At 45.6% G+C, this 22,112-nt stretch overlaps 1 protein-coding gene across 1 annotated transcript in view; it reads right to left on the reverse strand.

The window, feature by feature from the left end:
- The window catches only part of FBN2 (fibrillin 2), a 419,303-nt gene that overhangs the window by 81,931 nt on the left and 315,260 nt on the right, over positions 1 to 22,112 (reverse strand). Inside the window, exons 51-54 of the mRNA XM_061625313.1 lie at positions 17,182 to 17,247; positions 9,087 to 9,212; positions 8,846 to 8,965; positions 1,090 to 1,212 (exon numbers count right to left, since the gene is read on the reverse strand). Coding sequence (XP_061481297.1) covers positions 1,090 to 1,212; positions 8,846 to 8,965; positions 9,087 to 9,212; positions 17,182 to 17,247 — 435 coding nt within the window. The remainder of the gene's footprint in view (positions 1 to 1,089; positions 1,213 to 8,845; positions 8,966 to 9,086; positions 9,213 to 17,181; positions 17,248 to 22,112) is intronic.

The following is a 22,112-nucleotide window of genomic DNA, read 5'->3' on the forward strand; positions in this document are numbered from 1 at the left end:
CAGCGCACAACGATCAACACACAATCTTGACAGAAAAAGGCTTTGATCCAATGGGATGGATACCATGACGACTGGAAGTCTTTTATCTGCTCCAGCCTTAATTTGCCTTCATAGCTGTTGTAACACACATTGTTATCCTCCATCTGTTCTGCCATTGAGGACATTCTTGGATTGTTCTTTGTCTGGTTCCTCTCCCTTGACCTTACCGCCATGAGTGACCCTGTTGGGAGTATATGACTCCCGACGGCATCGCTCATAGGGTTCGTTGGAACACACAAGCCCACTCACCACTACAAGGTGACGATCCAACTTGTAACAAAGTAACAAAACAAGGCCTCATGGCAGTCATAGCGGTCATAACTTTAAACAGAAACAAAAACCCACAAACACACACATAGTATTTCTCCACAGAGATCAAAGCATTGAAGCGTAAAATGCATGTGCATCTCCAAACCAAGATGAGCAAGCTTCATTTTAAAGGACAGCATAGATAAGGTAGGCATAATGGAAATCTGATGGAAGGAAGAGAACCAATATGTCATGGTTATCTGTGGATACAAACTGGACAAGGAGGACAGGGAGGATGTACTGGAGGTGGGGTCACTCTGTACATCAAAGAGGGCATAGATTCCAACAGGCTAGACCAGCCTTTCCCAACCAGTGTGCCTCCAGATGTTGTTGGACCACAACTGCCCTCAGCCTCAACCAGCATTGCCAATGGTCAGGAAAGATGCACAGTTGCAGAATGATGGACAAGTTGGATGCTTGGTCTGATCTGTAGGATACTGATCTTATTTACTATATAAGCAACAGTAATACTGTTTTGCAATTTAGATATGCTCTTTATTTTACTACAATCATGAGCTCTGCAGAGATCACAAATTCCTTTGTGGTCTGCCCCAATTTAGCTTTAAGATGCAATAATAGCCTGTTGTTTCACAAGTTAGTCAGCATGCCTCATGCTCAGAGAATGTACTAAAGAAGTTTGTTTCTACAGACTTCTGTTCTGTGCTGGGTAAAATATAAGTGATATGTTTTGAAATCAAATTAATTTTTCTTCAAAAGTTTCAATGTTTATAACATCCATACCTTTACACATTTTCTGGTCCTCTCTTAATTCATAGCCCACTGGACAGGTGCATTCATAGAAACCATAAGCATTTATGCAGCGAAAAGCACACAGCAAAGGGTTTTGTGCACATTCATTTATATCTGAACAACAAAATAGAAACAATACAATTGTAATTTTTAAAGTGTATTTGCAATAGCCGCTTCTGCACAGATTTTTAAAAAAATCTAAGTGAGCTTAAGGTTTATAAAAATTATGATACAATCCATCCTGGTGTGGGTGAAATCACATGTGGGAAGGAATTAGCACAAGAATCACCACTGTTCTTGTGCATGGAAATGTGAGCATTGCAATTTACTTGGTCATTATTGAGAAGAGTGGCCTATACATCTCTCTTATATGTTCACCCAGCCTTTGCTCTCTAGGGCTTTTTCCTGCAAGTAATTTGAGCCCATATGGGGATGGGCTCTTTCCTAAGTGTTTTCTTATATTAAAAACTTGTTTTCAAATATTTTTTTTTTAAAAAAGGGGGATATGCTTTTATTTGTATCACTGAGACCTGGGTGGGTCAACAGGGTGGACTTGGTCCAGCTGTGCCCACCTGGGTACTCAGTGCAGCATCAGAGCAGATTTGAGGGACTGGGGAGGGGGTGTTGCTATAGTCTATAGGACTGTTCTCCCTCCAGGCTTCCTGTCTGCTTGATGGAAGTCTTTTATCTGCTCCAGCCTTAATCTGCCTTCATAGCTGTTGTAACCTACACATTGTTATCCTTCACCTGTTCTGCTGTTGAGGACATTCTTGGATTGTTCTTTGTCTGGTTCCTTTCCCTTGACCTTACCGCCATGAACTGGAATGTTTGTGTCTTGCACTGGGCACTTGGGACAGATGGTATATTGTCCATCTTGCTGCCCACTAGTCTCTCTGCCTGAGCTGACAGAGATGGTCTCAGATGTGGTGTTGAGAACCCCCAGGTTGTTAGTTCTGGGGGGGACTTCAACATTCACACCAAGAGTACTAAGTCTGGGGCTGCTCAGAACTTCTTGCCCACCATGACAACCATGGGGCTGTCCCAACATGTCATTGGTCCGACGCATGTGGTATGCCACACTCTGGATCTGCTTTCTCAACTGGACAAGAAGAGGGTGATCTGAAAGTGGGAGATTTTAACATCAGACCTATGTCATGGTCGGATAACCTCCTGTTGAGATTTAGATTTTCAGTAGCTTTCTCCTTCTGCAGAGGTGGGGAACCTATTTCAATGGACCGCCTTTGGAGAATGATGGATCCAGTTCGTGGAATGATGGATCCAATTGGTTTTCAGATGGCCCTGGGGGATTTTATGGCTGATATGGCTGGAGCTCCTGTTGATCTATGGAATACATGAACCACTCAGGCTGTTCGCATGATTGCATGTCCCACCTCATAGAGCTCAACTGGCTCCTTGGTATATACAATGAAACAAGCTATGGGATGGCTTGAACCCAAGTGAAGAAAAACTCCTAGTGAGTGCTCACTATCGAGCCTGCTCATTGGCAGTGAAGGTAGCAAAGAATCCTCGCTATTCCATCCGTTGGTGCTTTCCTGGGTAGTTAACAGGGTCTTTTACATTCTGGCCAGCAGGAGGAGGTAGAATAGATGGTGGCCCATTGTGACTTGTTTGCAAAGCATTTTGAATATAAAATTGCTTACATCGACCAGCAGGTAAATCTCAAGATGTAGCTAGAAAACTGTCTAGTCCTGTTTTATTGGATGAATTTCAGTTGGTACAACTTGAGAACATAGACAAGTTGCTTTGATCAATGAGGACTACATGTGCTCTCGACCCTAACTAGCAAAGAGGAGATGGCCATCTGGGTCACGGAGGTGATTAATGCCTCTATATGAGGGAGTGGTCTCTGCATGCTAAAGGCAGAAATGGTAAGGCCACTCCTTAAGAAACCCTCTCTGGATCCAGAAAATTTAAATAACTGAGAGCAATGCCATCAGGAGTCTAGACCAAGAGGCTAGACTTCTAGTAGGGGCACCCAAGGTGGAATAGTCAAAGCTGAGACACCAGACTAAGATGCTCAGAGGAAGGCAATGGTAAACCACCTCTGAATGCCTCTTACTACGAAAATTCTATGAACAGAGTATCCAAAATGCAACACAAGATAGTGCTAGAAGATGAGACTCCCAGGTCAGAAGGCACTCACCAAGCTACTGGGGAAGAACAAAGGACAAGTACGAGTAGCACTGTGACTAATGATGCAGCTGGGTGAAAGCCGAAAGGAAGCTCAGAGGCTGATGCGCACAGATGCAAAAGAAGAGTCCGGAGTTGTGCAATGTACACAACAGGAACATAGAATGTGAGAAGCATGAACCAGGGAAAGAAATTATCAAGCAAGAAATGGAACATATCAATATTACAGTATTTGGTGTGAGTGAATTAAAATGGATAAGAATGGGACATTTTCAATCAGGCAACTACAAAATATTTTCTGCAGGAAATGAGAAATTAAGAAGAAATGGGGTTGCTTTAATAGTGAGAAGTGATGTAGCAAAATCAATTAGGAGCTATAATGCAAGGTCTGAGCGAGTGATATCAATGAGATTTAACGGGAAACCTATGAACATAACCATCTTCAAGTCTATGCTCCAATGGCAAACGCAGAAGAAGAGGAATTGGAAAGATTTTACACAGAAGTACAGGAAGAATTTGATCACACACCAAAACAAGTTTTGTTAACCATGGGGGACTGGAATGCAAAAGTAAGGAACAGAGAAGAACTAGGAATTGTGGGGAAATGGGGCTTAGGAGATAGAAATGAAGCAGGAGACTTATTGAATTCTGTGAAGCCTATAATTTATTTCTTGCAAACACATATTTTTAGCAACCAAAAAGATGACTGTATATGTGGACATCACCAAATGGTCAATATAGGAATCAAATTGATTATATAATTGATAGCAGAAGATGGAGAAGTTCCATACTTTCTGTGAAAACAACACCAGGAGCAGACTGCGGTACAGATCATGAACTGGTAATATCAAAAATCAGAGTAAAGCTAAATAAGAACAAAGGAATCATAATGCCAAAATACAATTTAAATAACATCTCAGAAGAATATAAAGATCATAAGGAACAGGTTTGAGGCTTTAAACTTAGCTGACAGAGAACCATAAGAACTATGGAGTGAAGTCAGAGACATTATACGGAAGTATGCAAAAAGACAATACTTCTAATTAAAAAGAGAGAAAGACCTCAATGGATGATTAAAGAAACTCTTAAAATGGTTACAGAAGGAAAGCAAAAGCAAAAGGAGATACAACACAGTCAGAACCCTAAATGCAACTATATAGCGACTACTACGTAGGGACAAAGAGAACTATTACAATATAGTAAAGAAATAGGACAACAAAAAAGGTAGAACAAGAGCCCTATTCCAAAAGATTAGAGAAATTAAAAGGGAATTTAAACCAAGAGTAGGGATGTTGAATAATCAACAGGGAGCACATTGACTGACTGAGATAAAATAAAAGGAAGATGGAAGCAATATACTGAAGAACTCTATAAAAGAGATGCAACAATAACATTCATTCATGGAGGAGCTGTATGATGAAGAACCAGAAATTTTAGAATGTGAGGTGAAAGCTGCTCTTAAAATACTTGGAAGAAACAAATCACCAGGAACAGATGGCATACTAATAGAGTTGCTACAAGCTACTGAGCCAGAATCTGTTCAATTTTGACAAAAAAATTGTCAACAAATATGGAAAACTAAACAATGGCCCACAGACTGGAAGCATTCAATACACATCCCAATTCCAAAGAAAGGGGATCCCAGGAAATGCAGAAATTATCGAACGCCTTAATATCCCATGCAAGTAAAGTAATGCTCAAGATTCTACAACAATAGCTCTTACCATATATGGAGCCAAGCTGGATTTAGAAAGGGAAGAGGTACCAGAGATCATACCTCAAACATACTTTGGATAATGGAATGGACCAAGGAATTTCGTAAGGAAATCACCCTATGCTTTATATTTATTTATTTATTGTATTTATATACCGCCCCATAGCCGAAGCTCTCTGGGCGGTTTACAATAACTAAAAACATTAAAAACAAATATACAAATTTAAAAACACATATTTTAAAAACAATTTAAAACACAATTATAGATTACAGCAAAGCCTTTGACTGTGTAGATTATGAAAAACTATGGAATGCTTTAAAAGAAATGGGGGGGAGGGGTGCTACAGCATCTGATTGTCCTGATGCGCAAACCTATACTCTGGACAACAGGCTACTGTAAGGACAGAATATGGAGAAACCGATTGGTTCCCCATCGGAAAGGGTGTGAGACAGGGGTGTATTTTATCATCCTATTTATTTAATCTATACGCAGAACATATCGTACGGAAAGCAGGATTGGACCAAGATGGAGGTGTGAAAATTGGAGGGAGAAATATCAATAATTTAAGATATGCAGATGATACCATACTACTAACAGAAACCAGTAACTATTTGAAATGAATGCTGATGAAAGTTAAAAAGGAAAGCACAAAAGCAGGACTACAGCTGAACGTCAAGAAGACTAAACAAATAACAGAGGATTTATGTAGCTTTAAAGTTGACAACAAGGACATCGAACTTGTCAACCATTATCAATATCTTGGCACAGTCATTAACCAAAATGGAGACAATAGTCAAGAAATCAGAAGAAGGCTAGGACTAGGGAGGGCAGCTATGAGAGAACTAAAAAAGGTCCTCAAATGCAAAGGTGTATCACTGAACACTAAAGTCAGGATCATTCAGCCCATGGTATTCCTGATCTCTAGGTATGGATGTGAAAGTTGGACAATGAAAAAAGCAGAAAAGAGAAAAACCATCTCCTTTGAAATGTGGTGTTGGGGGAGAGCTTTGCGCATACCATGGACTGTGAAAAAGACAAATAATTGGGTGTTAGAACAAATTAAACCAGAACTATCACTAGAAGCTAAAATGATGAAACTGAGGTTATCATACTTTAGACATATAATGAGAAGACATGATTCACTGGAAAAGACAATAATGCTGGGAAAACCAGAAGGGAGTAGAAAAAGAGGAAGGCCAAACAAGAGATGGATTGATTCCATAAAGGAAGCCATAGACCTGAACTTACAAGATCTGAACAGGGTGGTTTATAACAGATGCTATTGGAGGTCGCTGATTCATAGGGTCGCCATAAGTCGTAATCAACTTGAAGGCATATAACAACAACAAATCACTCAGTTGCAAATGTCCCCTGTCTGGGCCAGGTCCTCGAGCAGGTGGTCACTAACCAGCTCCAGGCTCTCTTGAATGAGACTGGATTTTTAGATCCATTTCAACTGGGTTTAGGCCTGGCTTTCACACAGAGACTACCTTGGTTGCCTTTAATAGTTGCCCTCTGTCAGGAGAGAGTCAGGGTGTGTGTGACACTTGATTCTCCTTGATCTCTCAGTGTTTTCTGATATCAATTGCCATAGTATCCTTCTGGGGTGTCTATTTGAATTGGGCCTGGCTGACGCTGTTTTGACGTGGTTCCAGGCTTATTTCAATGGCCACCTCCAGAGAGTGGTGCTTGGGAGTTGCTGCTTGACCCCATGGAGCCTTCAATATGGGGTTCCACAGAGGTCAGTCTTATGTCCCATGCTCTTTAACATCTATATGAAACTGCAGAGTGGGGTCATCTAGAGATTTGGAGGGCATTGTCATCAGCATGCTGATGACACACAGCTCTATTTCCCCTTTACATCTGCAGGTGTGGCAGTGGACTACTGGATAGGCATGTGGCTTTGATAATGGACTAAATGAGAGCCAATAAACTGAAGTTAAATCCAGATAAGACCGAGGCATTGTTAGCAGGAGGTTCTCCAGACCAGATGGGTGGGGTTCAAACTGTTCTGAAGGGACTTGCAGTCCTTCTAAAGGAACAGGTGGCAGCTTCGGGATACTTCTGGATCCACTTCTGCCACTGGAGGCACAAGTGGTATCAATGGCACAGAGAGCCTTCCTTCAGCTTTGACTGGTGGTCCAGCTGCAACTCTATCTGGTCAGGAATAACCTAGAGGCAGTTGTCTATGCTCTGGTAACCTATAGGCCCCCGAACTATGGAACAGTCTCCCTGAGGAAGTACGCCTGGCGCCGACTCTGCTTTCCTTCCGGCGCCAGGTCAAAACCTTCCTATTCTCTGAAGCATTTTAAGTTACATTGATCTAATTTTAATAATGTTTATTGTATTGTTGATTGTATTTTAATATTATTTTGTTATTCATTGTATTTTTATACTATTTTATGTTCACCGCCCAGAGAGCTATCGCTAGTCGGGCGGTATATAAATTTAATAAATAATAATAATAATAATTACTGCAATGCTTTATATGTGGAGCTGCTTTTGAAGAAAGCAGCAGGTTTTTTAAAGAAACTACAGGTACTGCAGAATTCAACTTCAGTGAGGAGGATCCTGGAGTTATTTTCCATCAGGACAGAGTGATCCTGAGAACTGACCCTTCTTTTTCCCCAAAAGTTAACAACTTTTTCCACACATACCTGGAGCTCATAGTTCCTCTCTTCTGCCCTAACCCTTCTCGCTCTTATGAACATACACTAGGAGAACCGAGAGCATCAGCAAGTTGGATTTTTAAAAAATCTCTTTTCATCCACTCCTTTGGGGAAGCAGGTTACCAGGTCTCTGCTTTGGCTAGATGGCTGGCTGGCACAGTTGCTGCATACGATGCCAGGGGCTTCCTTTGCCACTTATCATCACAGCCCTTTCTACCAGGGTGGCAGTGACCTCTGGCTTTTTCAGCTAATACACCTCTTGAACAAATTTGTAGGGCTGACACTTTGGCTTCTTCAACACATTTAGCAGACAATGCAAGATTGACAGATGTGCCTCAGTGGTGGCAGCCCTTTGGCAGACAGGTTTTGCAGCAGGAGCTGCCTCAGTCCTGAACTCTGTCACCTTATTTGGCTCAATTTGTAGGGTTTTTTTTGTAAGCTTGATCAAGTTTCATTGTCTCCTGGATGCCTCCTGCACACCAACCAGGAAACATAACATCAGTCACTTACCACAAAGATTGTATCTGGGGACATGCAGAAGGCATCCAGCTCCACCCAACTGCAGGTGATGCTCATCAAAGTTTTCATTGGGTTCCTCTAGATGCCATGCCTAATTAGTTGGTTTTTTCTTCTCCTGTTACTCTGCCTTTTACTTGGATGTGGGACAGAACTGGGAGAGGAGCCTCGGGAGCTGGCTAGATAGAACAATTTTAGATCACATGTCTCTATCTTATCTGGGTGGTGGTACAGTTAACCTATTATCTCGTGCATGCCACCTAGGGAGTCTTTTATGCACAGTGATAGTTGATGTTGAGAAAAGCAATGATATCCAAGGGACTCCTCTGATTTTCTATGGATATTCAAGAACAAGAGGAGGCAAAGTAGAAAACTCCAGTGAAGCAAAGGGACTGGTTTTGCACATCAATAACTCACCCCAATGTATTCTAGTCTCTCAGATTCTACAAAGAAAGTAGAGCTTCTTGCTTTAAAATAATTTTCTCCTATACAGTAATTGAGTAATGAAAATGTTTTCAGTCACTGAAAAAATAGTGTATTTCAGTCATTTAGAAATCTGGCATCTTACAAAAACAAAACAAGCCTGTCTTTCTTCTTTTTGCTCTGCTATGGGTGGCAAAAGTACTCCCCAAATAAAAATTCAAAACATGCTAGTCACCCAAATCTAGTCAGAAGATAAAATAAATTTTAATTTACCTTCACAGTTCATCATTGGCCCTGGTTCAAATCCTTCAAGGCAATTGCATTCAAAGCTACCAATCATATTGGAACATGTTCCATTTCCACATGGATTACCAATTGAACATTCATCTGTATCTAGGAAACAGCAAGTAAAACAAACTTTTGGAAACTGGGATGCACTCCAAGTTCATGAACTTTAATGATTACAACACATGAAATATACAGATTTTCCATATAGTTTAGAATCAACACACACCTACACAATGCACTCCGGTGTAGTCTAGGTTGAATCCCAAGGGACATTCACAACGGAATGATCCATCTGTGTTTATACAGTGACCATTGGAACAAATGCCTGGGCTCTCCAGGCATTCATTGACATCTAAAAAGGAGAAAATTATGTCAAAATTTTTATACTGTTCTATTTTCAGTCTCAGGATTCCTTTAATGTAATAGATACACATTTTAACAAACAATAGTAGAAATACTGTATTCTTCCCCCACAGAATTAATGATTGAAAAGGGAATAATTATTTCTCATGCCAAAGTCAGAAAAATAACTTTAAAAGCATTACTATTAAGAACATTTGTTTTGCTACTCTGATTAAGAATTCCTTTACAGTGGTAATACCAACTATGGAAAACTCTGCCAGTGGAGATCTGCCAGAACTTCCTCTCTCCTCATCTTTAGACAGTTGCTGAAAACATTTTAAATTTCAGCTGGCTTACATTTTGTGATTTGTTATCTTAAACAAGTGTTTTAGTCTAGGGGTTTTTTTTAAAAAAACCTTGACAGTTAAAAATGTGAGACATTGCCCATTTGGTGTTTTAGTGCTGTTATTTTTAGTATTGAAATGGTCCATTGGCCTCACCTGAAGGGTGATTTTCTTAGGTAGACTGACATCATATTGGGTACTACTGCCATCTAGCGTCCGAAGGCAAGAATGCACTGAAGTCAAGACCTGGGGCTTCGAGCCCCTCCTACTTCCAGTTTCATTCGTGATGAGTCCAGAGTGGCATATCTGAGAAGAACAAAAAGGGCCAACGGGCCAACCAGCAAGGAAAATAGCACCACAATCACACCCCAATACCAGAGAATAACATGCAATGAAATCGGGATATAAAGGTCTTGACTGAATTTAACCAGTACACAAAGGAAACTTTGAATGTGAATAATATGACCGCAGAGAACAATATCCAGATATCCTCCAAATGGGAGGGCTATGATGTCAGTCGACCTGAGAAAATCACCCTTCAGGTGAGGCCAATGGACCATTTTCCTCAGGTAGACTGCCATCATATTGGGATGTACCAAAGCAGCCCTCAGTAGGGAGGGACCACCACTGATTACTTGTTGGAAAGGACCTGCTGCAGCATGCACCTCCCAAAGGAGGCGTTGGTAGAAGCGTAACAGTCAATCTTATAATGTTTTACGAAAGAATTCCGAGAAGACCAAACCGCAGCTCTACAAATATCTGAAAGGGGTGTGTTGGTTGCGAAGGCAGCCGAGGTGGCTGCTGATCTGGTGGAATGGGCTGAGATATTAGGTGGCACAGGCAGGTTAAGGGACTCATAAGCTAAAGCAATACAAGCTCGCAACCAACAGAACAAGGTGGACTTGGAGACCTTTTCCCCCAAGGTCCTAGGGTGAAAGGATACGAATAAAGACTCAGTTAGCCTGATGTCCTGGGTGCAAGAGAGGTAAAGTTTGAGGGCCCTCCGAACATCCAGCGAGTGCCAGGCCTTCTCTAATAGGTGGACTGGCTTTGGACAGAATGACGGAAGAACAATGTCCTAGTTATGGTGAAACATTGAATCAACTTTGGGACAGAAGGATGGATCTGGCCACAACACCGCTGAGTCCTCATGAAAGACGCAGAGATGGTGGGCCAATGACAAGGCTTCCAGCTCTGAGACTCTTCTCACCAATTTTATAGCAACCAGGAACAAGACCTTGAAAGACAGCAGGCAAAAGGAAACTGAATCCAGAGGTTCAAATGGAGGGTGCTATAATGCTTGTAGGACCTTTGAAAGACTCCAGGAAGGGAAATGGTGACGCACAGCCAGAGGGAGGCGGGCGGCCCCTTTCAGAAAACGTCTGATGAGTGGGTGAGAGCCCACAGGAACGGCCGATGAAGACACGGATAGGATGGAGGAGATAGTGGAAGCATGACGACGCAAAGTGTTCGGTTTTAGTCCCATTCTGAGCCCTCTATATAGGAACTGCAGAACCTGCTGTACAGTGGCTTCAGAAGGCTGGAAGCCCTTGGAGGTGCACCAGGTGGAAAAAGCAAGTCAAGTACTCTGGTATATGCGAGTTGTTGACGGTCTTCTAGATGCTAAAATTGTGTCAACCACCCCTTGAGGCAATCCTGCGGCACTTAGGTGCTGCCGTTCAAAAGCCAGGCCGTCAGATTCAGCCAGGCTGGGTCTGGGTGCCAGATCGGTCCCTGGGAGAGTAGGTCCTGCCTGACCGGCAGTGTCCAGGGGTCTGTGACTGATAGGGAGAGGAGGTCCGAAAACCAAGGTCGGCGAGGCCAGTATGGGGCTATCAGGAGGAGCTGAGCTCTCTCGTGCTGCAGTTTTCTCAACATCCTGCCCAGGAGGGAAATTGGTGGAAAGGCGTAGAGGAGACCCTCTGGCCAGGGTGCTGTCAGCGCGTCCACTGCTTCCGCTGTCGAATCCAGGTACCTCGAGAAGTAACAAGACAGCTGGCAATTGTGGCTCTAGGCGAAGAGATCCACTGAGAGGGTGCCGAACCGTTGCTGGAGAAGGTCGAACACCCCCGGATAGAGTTTCCATTCTCCCGGACTCACATGCTGCCTGCTGAGCCAATCGGCAGCCACATTCAGCTCCCCTTTGAGATGTTCTGTCCTTATTGACAGCAGGTGGGTCTCAGCCCAGTCGAAGAGTTGGGTTGCCTCTGCCTGGAGAGCTTGAGACCTGGTGCCTCCCTGCCTGTTCAGGTATGATTTTACACATGTGCTGTCTGTTCGGATAAGCACATACTGCAGGGACAACAGTGGCTGGAAGTGTTGAAGGGCCAGGTGGATGGCTCTGAATTCCAGCCAATTTATATTTTGGCCTTGCTCCACTCTGGACCACATGCCCTGGACAAAGCTGGAATTGCAGTGGGCTCCCCAGCCAGTCAGGCTGGCATCTGTGGTGATTATGGCTCTGTCCGGCTCCTGGAATGGGGTAGCCCTGCTGAGATGTCTCTTCATTGCCCACCAGCGAAACGATGCTTGCAGCAATGGCTCCAGTTGGATCACACGATGGTTGGAATTGGCAATGTCCGCCTGAAAAGGTAGAAGGGCCCATTGAAGAGGTCAAGTGTGGTGTTGGGCCCATGGGACGATGTGGATGGTGGAAACTAATGTTCCAAGAACTCTTGCCAGAAACATGACGTCTGCCTTTGAGCGTTGCATCAAGAAGGTTGCCAAGGCATGGATGGTGGAAATACGCTCTGGAGACAGAAAGACCATGGCTCGAGCCGTGTCCAGTATTGCTCCCAGATGCCGGAGTCGCTGGGTTGGGTCTAGATGACTCTTCTCGATGTTGACTACCCAACCATGAGAGCTGAGAACATCTAGGTTGTACTGGAGCTGTCTCTTGGTTTGGTCCTTGGAGCGCGCCTGAATGAGATCGTCCAAGTAGGGGTAAATATGGATCCCCTGTAGATGGAGGACCACCAGGGTAACCATCACTTTGGTAAACACTCGTGGAGCCGACACTAGACTGAACGGCAAGGTCAAGTATTGAAAATGGTGCTGGCCTAACGAAAACTTCAGGAATCATCTGTGGGCAGGACAGATCGGGATGTGGAGGTAAGCGTCTTTCAGATCAATGGATGTGAGAAAATCCCCCTGTTGCAGAGCTTCCACAATGGTCACCAGTGACTCCATTTGGAACCGGCAATACTTGACAAAGCGGTTGGCGAATTTGAGGTCCAAGACCACCCTCCACGGGGAGTCTCGCTTTGGAACTGCGAACAGAATGGAGTAGACGCCTTGCGACCTTTCCGCTGGTGGTACTGGTTCTACTGCGGCTATGTCGAGTAAGTGATGTAAAGCATCCTGCATGACTCTCCTGCGAGATTTGGAGACGGGAGAGGGGCAATATCTGTCTGGAGGTGTCAACCAAAACTCTATGTTGTATCCATGGGAGAAGATGGTTCTGACCCAGGAAACCTGAGTTAAAGCGAGCCAGGAACTTGCGAAGAGAAGTAGCCTGCCCCCAATGGGGATGGAGTCAGAACTGCCTGTGCTGACGAGCTCCTCTGCTGTATAAGGAGGATGTGGCTTGTCGGCCTTGGTACTAGGGTCGGCCCTGGAAGCGCTGTCTAGGCCAGGGTGCCCTAGAGGAGCGGAAATCGGAAGATCGGGCATCTTGGCCTCGCCCCCCAGGCCGCGCCCCCCAAAAGGGCTGGAAAGAACGGTATGGGGCAAACTGTCGAAAAGGCCTGCGGTCATCTCTTCTGGCTGTGGCCAAGGTAGGCTTTCGGTTGTCCTTGGGATCAATCAAGAGTGCTTTAAGTGCGTCCTCCCTGAATAGCAGAGACTCTGAGTATGAAGCCATGGACAGGTTGGATCTGGCAGTGGCATCGGCCTCCCAGTGTCAGAGCTAAAGGGTTCTTCGAGCTACTACTTCTGCAGCTAGAGCCTGTGCTCCTTGGTGGGTTGCGTCTAAAGTGGTGTCCGCCACAAATGCAGCTGCCTTATGAAGCCTGACTAAGCCCTTTCACGGTGTGACTGGATCCGGATTGGGATCATCCAAGAGGTCATTGAGCCACATCATCGAAGCCTGTGAGAAAATCGAGGCGGCAGTGGAGGCCCGGATAGAAAAGGCGGAAGCCTCATTATTCTTACATACTGCGAAGTCCAGCCGTCTTTCCGAGGGGTCTTTGAACTGTGAGTTGCCTTCCTTCGGAAGAAGGGACCTAGAAACTAAGTTCAAAATTGGTTGGTCTACCCCAGGGACGTTCAGAAAGGACATGAATTCTGGGGCCAAAGTGTAAAGTCTGTTGGCTAACGGGGAGAAGCGATGTAGGCGCAGTGGGCAGACCCATTCCTCCCTGGCCAGCTTGTTGATGGGGTCCGGAACAGGAATGGAGTGATCCGCTGATCTGGGCGACTTGAGAACCCTGGCATCCTTAACGGGTGGAGCAGTGGATTGTGGTTGCGTGGGTTGGATGCCGAGGGTGTCCAACACTCTGTGACAGAGATAAAGGTAGTCCGCCGAGTCAAAAAGACGATAGGAGTAGTCCTCCTCGAGATTGGAGTCTCCACTCCATTCGTCAGGATCTGCCTGCAAAAGGGAGGAAAAGACTTCCATGCCTGAGGATTCACCGCCAAATCTGCCTCTAGAGATGTCAAATGGGTTAGGCGAGGAAGGATGGACCTCATTGTGAGGGCCAGGAATTTGTGTGGAAGTGGGCTGCCGAGTAGCTGCCAGCTGAGGTGATAGGTGTGCCTGAAGGTGAGCTTGGGAGAGGAACCCGAGTACTTCTTGTAGCTGGGACAGAAACTCTGGGGTCAGTTGCAATCCTGTGGAGGGATCAGAGGATACAGCAGCTCCTGTGGAGGTGGCTGCACTGGTGGTGGCAGAGAAGCTAGAGGAACTTCAGAGTGGCATGATGATTGGCTAGGAAAGCCTTGGAATTCGTTGTCTGATGAGCCGGTAGGAGATTGAAACAGAGCAGGCAATGCCTCTTGAGTAGGCTCGTCTAAGACCAGGGCAGAAACATAGGGGGCCCGCTTGGGAGCGCTATGGGCAGACAGATGCTTAGTCTTGGTGACAGCTTTGGCATGCTTGTGCTTAGAGGGTTTGTGTGGTGCAGGGGCATTGCGCTGTTGACTTGCCCCAAAGGTCTGCGATGCTTCTGGTTGGTGATCTGCCATGTAACAATTGAAAAGCACGCACACAGTGTGGAAGGTGCAGTGTCATGCCCGTGAAGTGAGGGAATAGAGAGGTTGGATCACTATGGCACCAAAAAATAGGTGGGTACTGGTACTGCACTACTCAAAACAGGGTGCCAAAAATAAGTTCTGATGTAGTATGGGCCATGAGCTAAGTACACGCACACAATGGGGAAGGTGTGAGACAGCTATTGTATGCTGTCCAAATCAGTATGCCAGAAAAAATTATTTGTGCTATAGTGTGGCCAAAGCTAAATACACACACACAATAGGGAAGGTGGGGTATCGCTACTGTGCACTGATCAAAACAGGGTGCCAGAAGATTTTTATATTGCAGTGTGGCCCAGAGCTAGATACATGCACACAATGGGGAAGGTGCGGTACCGCTAGTGTGCACTGTGCAGAATAAGCACTAAACAAACAAACTTGCTTCAGTATGGCACCCATGCAGCAAAATACACACACACAATGGGGAAGGTGTGGTATCACTTTAAAGGGCCTGTACAAGCTATGCAGCTACTATGTTCAGCATGGAACATTCAGGGCAGCTGCTAAACGAAAAAAAGTTAACTGAATAAAAAAGAAATAAATTCACTAAAATTCTGCCCAGAGGTGAGGGGAAACGACAGCAGAATAAACATTAAAGGTGGGGAAAAGGGGTAAGACACAAAACTGGAGTCCGCTAAAAAGGCGGGAAAACTAAAAAACAAATGGTAGATGGGAGAGAAAGGAGCAATAGCAGCTAGAACTGGACTGAGCAGCCAGGAGGAACCGCTGCCAATTAGAGAGAAGCTGGGCGACCTATGGGAGCTCTAACTGCTGCAAGGAAATAGATGGAGGCAGATGTGGAAGGGAGAAAAGGCCGCAGGGTGAACTGGGGGGGATGGGCCACTGCTGCCGCTGCAGCCAATCGTGGAGCTCAGAGGCAAGGGTGCGCCTAAAAGGATGGTCAGAACCAGCAGGAGCTTCCCAGAAAGAAAATGGGAAGCCCAAGGTGCAGGCTAGAGAGCACTGTGCCTTAGAAATAAAGGAGCCGCAGCCGCGGGCCCCAAAATGAAGAAAAAAGGCAGCCGCCGCTGCTAACAACCTTCTGCCTGCAGGAAGAGGAACATTGCGCTGCCAGGGAGGGAGAGCCCCTTGTCATCTGCTGCTGCTGTGCTGCTTCCCCTGGCGGTCACCACCACCACCCTTCCTGCTGGACTGCTGCTATTAACAGCGGCCACGCCCTGCAGGACCAGGTCCCAGGTACTCAGCCAGCTGTGGCTAACCTTTTCCACCTGTCCCTCCTTGGAGGGATATATAGGCTGGCTGGCTGAGAGGCCTGGGAGACCTTCTGCCTGCAAGAAGAAGAACATTGCGCTGCCAGGGAGGGAGAGCCCCTTGTCATCTGCTGCTGCTGTGCTGCTTCCCCTGGCGGTCACCACCACCACCCTTCCTGCTGGACTGCTGCTATTGTATTTTATTGTATTTTAATGCTATTTAATTACTTGTTCTGTTGAGTTTGCTATTTATTTCTATGTTTTTGTATTTTATGCTGTTTTACTCTTATGTACACCGCCCAGAGAGCCTTTTGGCTTTGGGCGGTATAGAAATTAAATAAAATAAATAAATAAATAAATAAATAAACAACGTAGAGGGGGAAGGGGAAAAAAAACAAAGCCACCCAAAACCCAGGAAAGGCAGAACACTAAGCAGTCACACAGACTCTAAACAATCCAGGAAGGGAAGGGGAAGCAGGAGGAGAAAAATAGCCAGCAACCCCACCACTCACACACTCTCTCTCACACACACACACACACACTCTCTCTCACACACACACACACTCACTCACTCACACACACACTCACACTCACACACTCACACACACTCTCACACACACACACACACACACAGACACTAAAAACTTAGCCAAGAATGCAGGTATCCAAACACCTCGGACGAAGGCAAGAATGAAACTGGAAGTAGGAGGGGCTTGAAGCCCCAGGTCTTGACTTCAGTGCATTCTTGCCTTCAGACACTAGATGGCAGTAGTACCCAATATGATGGCAGTCTACCTGAGGAAAATGTTCTGTACTGTTGTGTTATATATTGCCTCAAATTTCAACTGATTTTATATTTGATTGTATTTTTGTTTGTTGTAAGCGACTGAATGGGACAGAAATTACAATGATGACAGTAAGTAGTAGCCTAAATCCTGTGGGCTACATCTGCTGTCCTAGGCCTATATTAATCTATGCTGCCATGTGGCCATTTCCCACTAATGGCCATATGTGAGGAACTTTTCTGGAGTAATACACTGTCTCCCCCTAATCAAGAATATTAGTCACTTCTGAAAAATCAGCACAGCTTTCCTACAAAAGCTAAAGAATGCTGTAGTATTTTATCCATTAAAGAACAAAATAGTTTTAGAGTGATATCAAAGTAATGCTATACCTTCACGTGTATCATCAATCCCAGGTATAGTCCCATGGCCATATGGACACAAATCCTGGAAAGCAACTAAACGAAAACAGTTTTGGAACAACATCACCAAAAGGACAACAAAAATGGCAAACATTACACTGCTGACTACAGTCAATTAAAAACAACAAAAACACATATATTTGTTTTAAACAAGATCTACCAAAAGAGAGACTTCCCCCCCCTCCCTGTACTAGGAATATCAGGACAATAAATGCCACATCTGTAAAGTAATCAGCAACTGTAGCTGTAATCAATATTCAGCTTTTAATATTAGGCAATCACAAAACCAAATACGCTAATTGCTTAGCTAGCCTGCTTCCCATGGTGACACAGTGAATAGAAGAGACTTTTCGACTTTCCATGAAATGGCTTTCTATATGCATGTAAAGATTATCTAGGTTGGGACTTGTGCTCCCCCTTGTGATTGGAGGCAAAATACTGCTGTTCAATCTTTTCAGAGTCTTCTGACCTCCCCCTTGACTTATGGGACAGTTCCATTATGATAAGCCGACTCAGAAGTAAGTAAACAGCATAACATATGAACAGTGATATACAAACACAATGTGTCACAAAAACACAACAAACTCTCTGCTGCTGACCAAAAGCAAACACGCAGATTAAGACAAGTACTATAGAAGTCTATTGATATAGGGAGAGGCCCTGAGATCATCATTACCTGCATGTAGAAGACTGTTTCATGGTAAGACCAAAGGTCTCTTCTGCCGTGCATGTAAGATGATTTCAGGTAGGACATACATCAGCTGACCCATATAGGCTGGGAAACATATGCTGCTGTCTGTCTGTTCGGGAGAACATGCTGCAATACTATCTCCCCAAATGCCACCACAGCTGCGGCATAAACATCAATCTTATAATGCTTTATGAATGTGTTCAGGGAAGCCCAGGTGGCTGCCCAACAGACCTTGTGAAGGGGAGCACTGAGAGAAAAGGCAGCCAAAGTGGCTCCTGCCCTAGTAGAATGTGCCATAATCTTAGCTGGAGGCTTCACTTTTAAACTGGTATACGCTAATGATATGCAAGCCTTAATCCATCGAGAAAGTGTGGAAGTGGACACCTTTTTACCCAAGAAGGAGGGGTGAAATGAGACGAACAAAACTTTAGAATGTCAAAATTCCTATTTTCAGAGAAACTAAATGTTTCTTGTATATAACGAGGCTGGGAGGCAGATGCTGGTAGAGTGCTAGAGGCAGGCCACGTCAGGTAAGAGGAACTAGGGAGAGATACGTAATATCTGTCCCTTGCTCCGGGCCTGCCCAAAACAGAAAGATAGCTGGGGGATGCAGGACTCCATGTTCTGACCTCCATTTGCTGCTGTGCAATGCCAGGACCGTTGCCCAAAAACCATCTCTCATCCATGACATGATATTGGTTGGGGACGCAGACATGGCATGTATTACGGAAACCTGGCTGGATGAGGCCGCGGCTCCCATCCTTGAGGCCATGTGTCCAGCTGGGTTCCTATATGTGCAGCAGTTGAAGGTCAGAAGTTGGGGAGGGGGACTGGCGGTCACCTATTGGGGGTCACTGGTTCTCACCAGGTCTCCTCTCTGTGAGACCAAGGTTGCTGATTGCATGTACTGGAGGTTGGGCCCAAAGGGCAGCTTAGGGATTCTGCGTGTGTACCGTCCACCCTGCTTCACGACCGACTCCCTAGCCGAGGTGCTGGAGATGGTCTCGGAGGTGCAGGTGCAATCCCCAAACTTGTTGGTGCTGGGGGATTTCAACGTATATGCTGAGGCCACCCTCACGGGCACCTCGGGATTTCAAGGAAACCATGGCTTTCTGGGAGCTGCACCTTATTCCCACGGGGCCCACCCATGTAGCTGGTCATGCACTTGACCTTGTATTTGTCTCGAGAGAGGAGGGGAGTGATCTGAAAATGGGGGCTACATCTCTTACCCCCTTGTCATGGTTAGATCACTACTTGGTGAGGGTAGACCTTTCGATGCCACACACCCTCTGTGGGGGTAAAGGACCCATTAGGATGGTCTGCCCCAGGCATTTGATGGATCCTGATGGATTCCTGAATGCGCTTGGGGATTTTATGGAGCCTGCAGATGAGCACTCAGTCGAGACCCTAGTGGAGGAGTGGAATGAGGTGATCACTGGGGCATTAGACCGGGTGGCTCCGAAACACCCTCTCCCCCTGAATAGGACTCAGACGGCACCGTGGTATACTCCATGGTTGCAAACTCTGAGGCGGGAGGTGAGACGGCTAGAGCGCCGGTGGTCGAAATCTCGCTCTGATGATGATCGGACACAGATTAGAATGGCTGAGGCAGCCTACCATGTGGCGATGAGGGCAGCAAAAAAGGATTTTTATCCTGTCTCTATTGTGTCCGCAGAGTGCTGTCCCAGGATGCTGTTCCAAGTGGTCTGAAGCTTGGTCGGTCCAGTTGCTTTGGAACCGATGGGACATTCTAAGACCTCCTGTGATGAGTTTGCAAAGCACTTTGCAGATAAAATCGATTGTCGACTCTAAAGAGTGTGATTCCGCATGCTATGGATACAGTGAGCGAGCCAGAGTTGGCCAGTGGTTCTCCAGTGGTGTGGGATTGGTTCCAGCTTCTTCCTTCTGATGAAGTGGACAAGGTGCTTTCAACCTTAAGGCCAACCACCTGCTTACTCGACCCTTGCCCGTCATGGCTCATTATGAGCTGCAATGACAGACTGGGTGAGGGGATCAAGGCAGAAGTAAATGCGTCCTTGGAAGAGGGCGTAATGCCATCAGCCCTCAAGGAGGCAGTAATAAAACCAATTTTAAAGAAGCCCTCCTTGGATCCCCAAGATTTGAACAACTTTCGCCCAATCTCAAACTTACCATTCTTGGGCAAGGCAGTTGAGTGGGTGGTGGTGAAGCAGTTGCAAGTGCAATTGGAGGAAGCTGATTATCTGGATTCATTTCAGTTGGGCTTCAGGCCTGGACATGGGACTGAAACAGCCTTGGTCGCCTTGATGGATGATATGAGGAGAGCGTTGGATAGGGGTGAATGCACCTTCCTTGTCCTCCTGGATCTCTCAGCGTTTTTTGATACCATTGACCACGGTATCCTTCTGGACTGCCTGTAGAGGTTAGGCATAGGGGGCACTGTACTGCAGTGGTTCCATTCCTTCCTCTCTGATAGGCACCAAAGAGTAGCATTGGGGGATGAGGTTTCGGACCCTTGGCCTCTCACTTGTGGGGTGCCACAGGGCTCCATCCTCTCCCCGATGCTATTTAACAACTATATAAAGCCACTGGGCTGCAGTGTCACCAGTATGCAGATGACACACAGCTCTATCCCTCATTCAAATCTTCACTGAGGTTGGCTGTAGAAACCCTGTCCAAGTGCCTGGAGTCAGTGAGTGGCTGGATGGGAAGGAATAAGCTGAAGCCGATCCCTGACAAAACCAAGGTACTGTTTGTGGGAGACAAGGGAAGGTTAGGGGATTTGGACCTGGTGCTCAATGGGGTACAATTGCCCCTGAGACACCAGGTCCGCAGCCTGGGGGTCATTCTTGACTCCCAACTGTCCATGGAAGCTCAGGTTTCGGCTGTGAGCCGGGCAGCGCTGTATCAGCTCCATCTGATATGGAGGCTACGCCCCTACCTTCCCAATCATCTGCTCCCATCGGTGGTACATGCCCTGATCTCCTCTCGCCTAGATTACTGTAATGCGCTCTACGTGGGGCTACAGAACGCAGTGGCACGCCTGATTAAAGGTGGCCGCCGGTGAGATCACATCACTCCAGTGCTAAAAGAGTTGCACTGGTTACCAGTTGCTTGCCTGGCCCAATTCAAGGTGTTGGTTTTGACCTTTAAATCCCTACACGGCTTCGGCCCAGGCTATCTGAAGGAGTGCCTCCAGCATCATCAGCCATGCTGCCCAACAAGATCAGCCTCAAAAGACCTCTCCATCCCATCAGTCAAAACAGCCAGACTGGTGAGGACTAGGGAGAGGGCTTTTTCAACTGTGGCCCCTACCCTGTGGAACTCCCTCCCAAATGATCTCCGCCATGCCCCTTCTATGATGAGCTTCCGCCGGGCCTTGAAGACCTGGCTCTTGAGGCAGGCTTTTGGGGTGGGCTAGATTTTATTATCATTGTTTTTAGATTTTTAATGTCTAATGTATTTGTATGTCTATTTTGTACATCGCCCAGAGTGGCTGGATAACCAGCAAGATGGGCGACTAATAAATTCAATAAATAAATAAGTAAATAAAATAAATAATTCTTGTGGCACCAAGAGATAAAAACCTTCCATGTACTCTGATAAAGCTGCAGAGTGGATGATCTCCTAGAAACCAACATGGTGTCCACCACTGAGACTGGCAAACCTGTCTTTAGTAGCCATCTCCAATCAATCTCCATGCATGAAGATTCAGCCAAGCCAGATCTGAGTAGAATACACAACCCTGAGACAGGTCCTTCTAACATGGAAGAGACCAACAGATGAGATCTGGTCAGATTGACTATATTATGATTATATCAGAAAACACTGATGCCTTCAGTAGAATATCACACTTCATTCCATGCCCAGGCCTCCCCACTGCCAAAGAGACTGCTCACTTGTTCATCAAACACATTTTCTGGGAGCATGGCCTTCCAAACAGACTGGTCTCAGATCAGGGCCCCCAATTTATCATTCAGTTTTGATGCATCCTGTTGTAGCAGTTGCAGATTTAGCTGCGCCTATCTTCTGCACACCATCCAAAAATGGATGGGCAAACTGAGAAGGTGAATGCTACCCTGGAACAGTATTTTCATTGTTATGTCAACTATCAACAGGAGAACTAGGTGTCCCTGCTGCCTCTGGCAAAGTTTGCCTATAACAATTATGTGCATTCACCCACTCAGCAAACCCCTTTCTTTGCTAATTACAGCTACCACCCACACTCCTT

Source organism: Rhineura floridana, chromosome 1 (assembly GCF_030035675.1).
Source record: "Rhineura floridana isolate rRhiFlo1 chromosome 1, rRhiFlo1.hap2, whole genome shotgun sequence".
Lineage (NCBI taxonomy): Eukaryota > Metazoa > Chordata > Lepidosauria > Squamata > Rhineuridae > Rhineura > Rhineura floridana.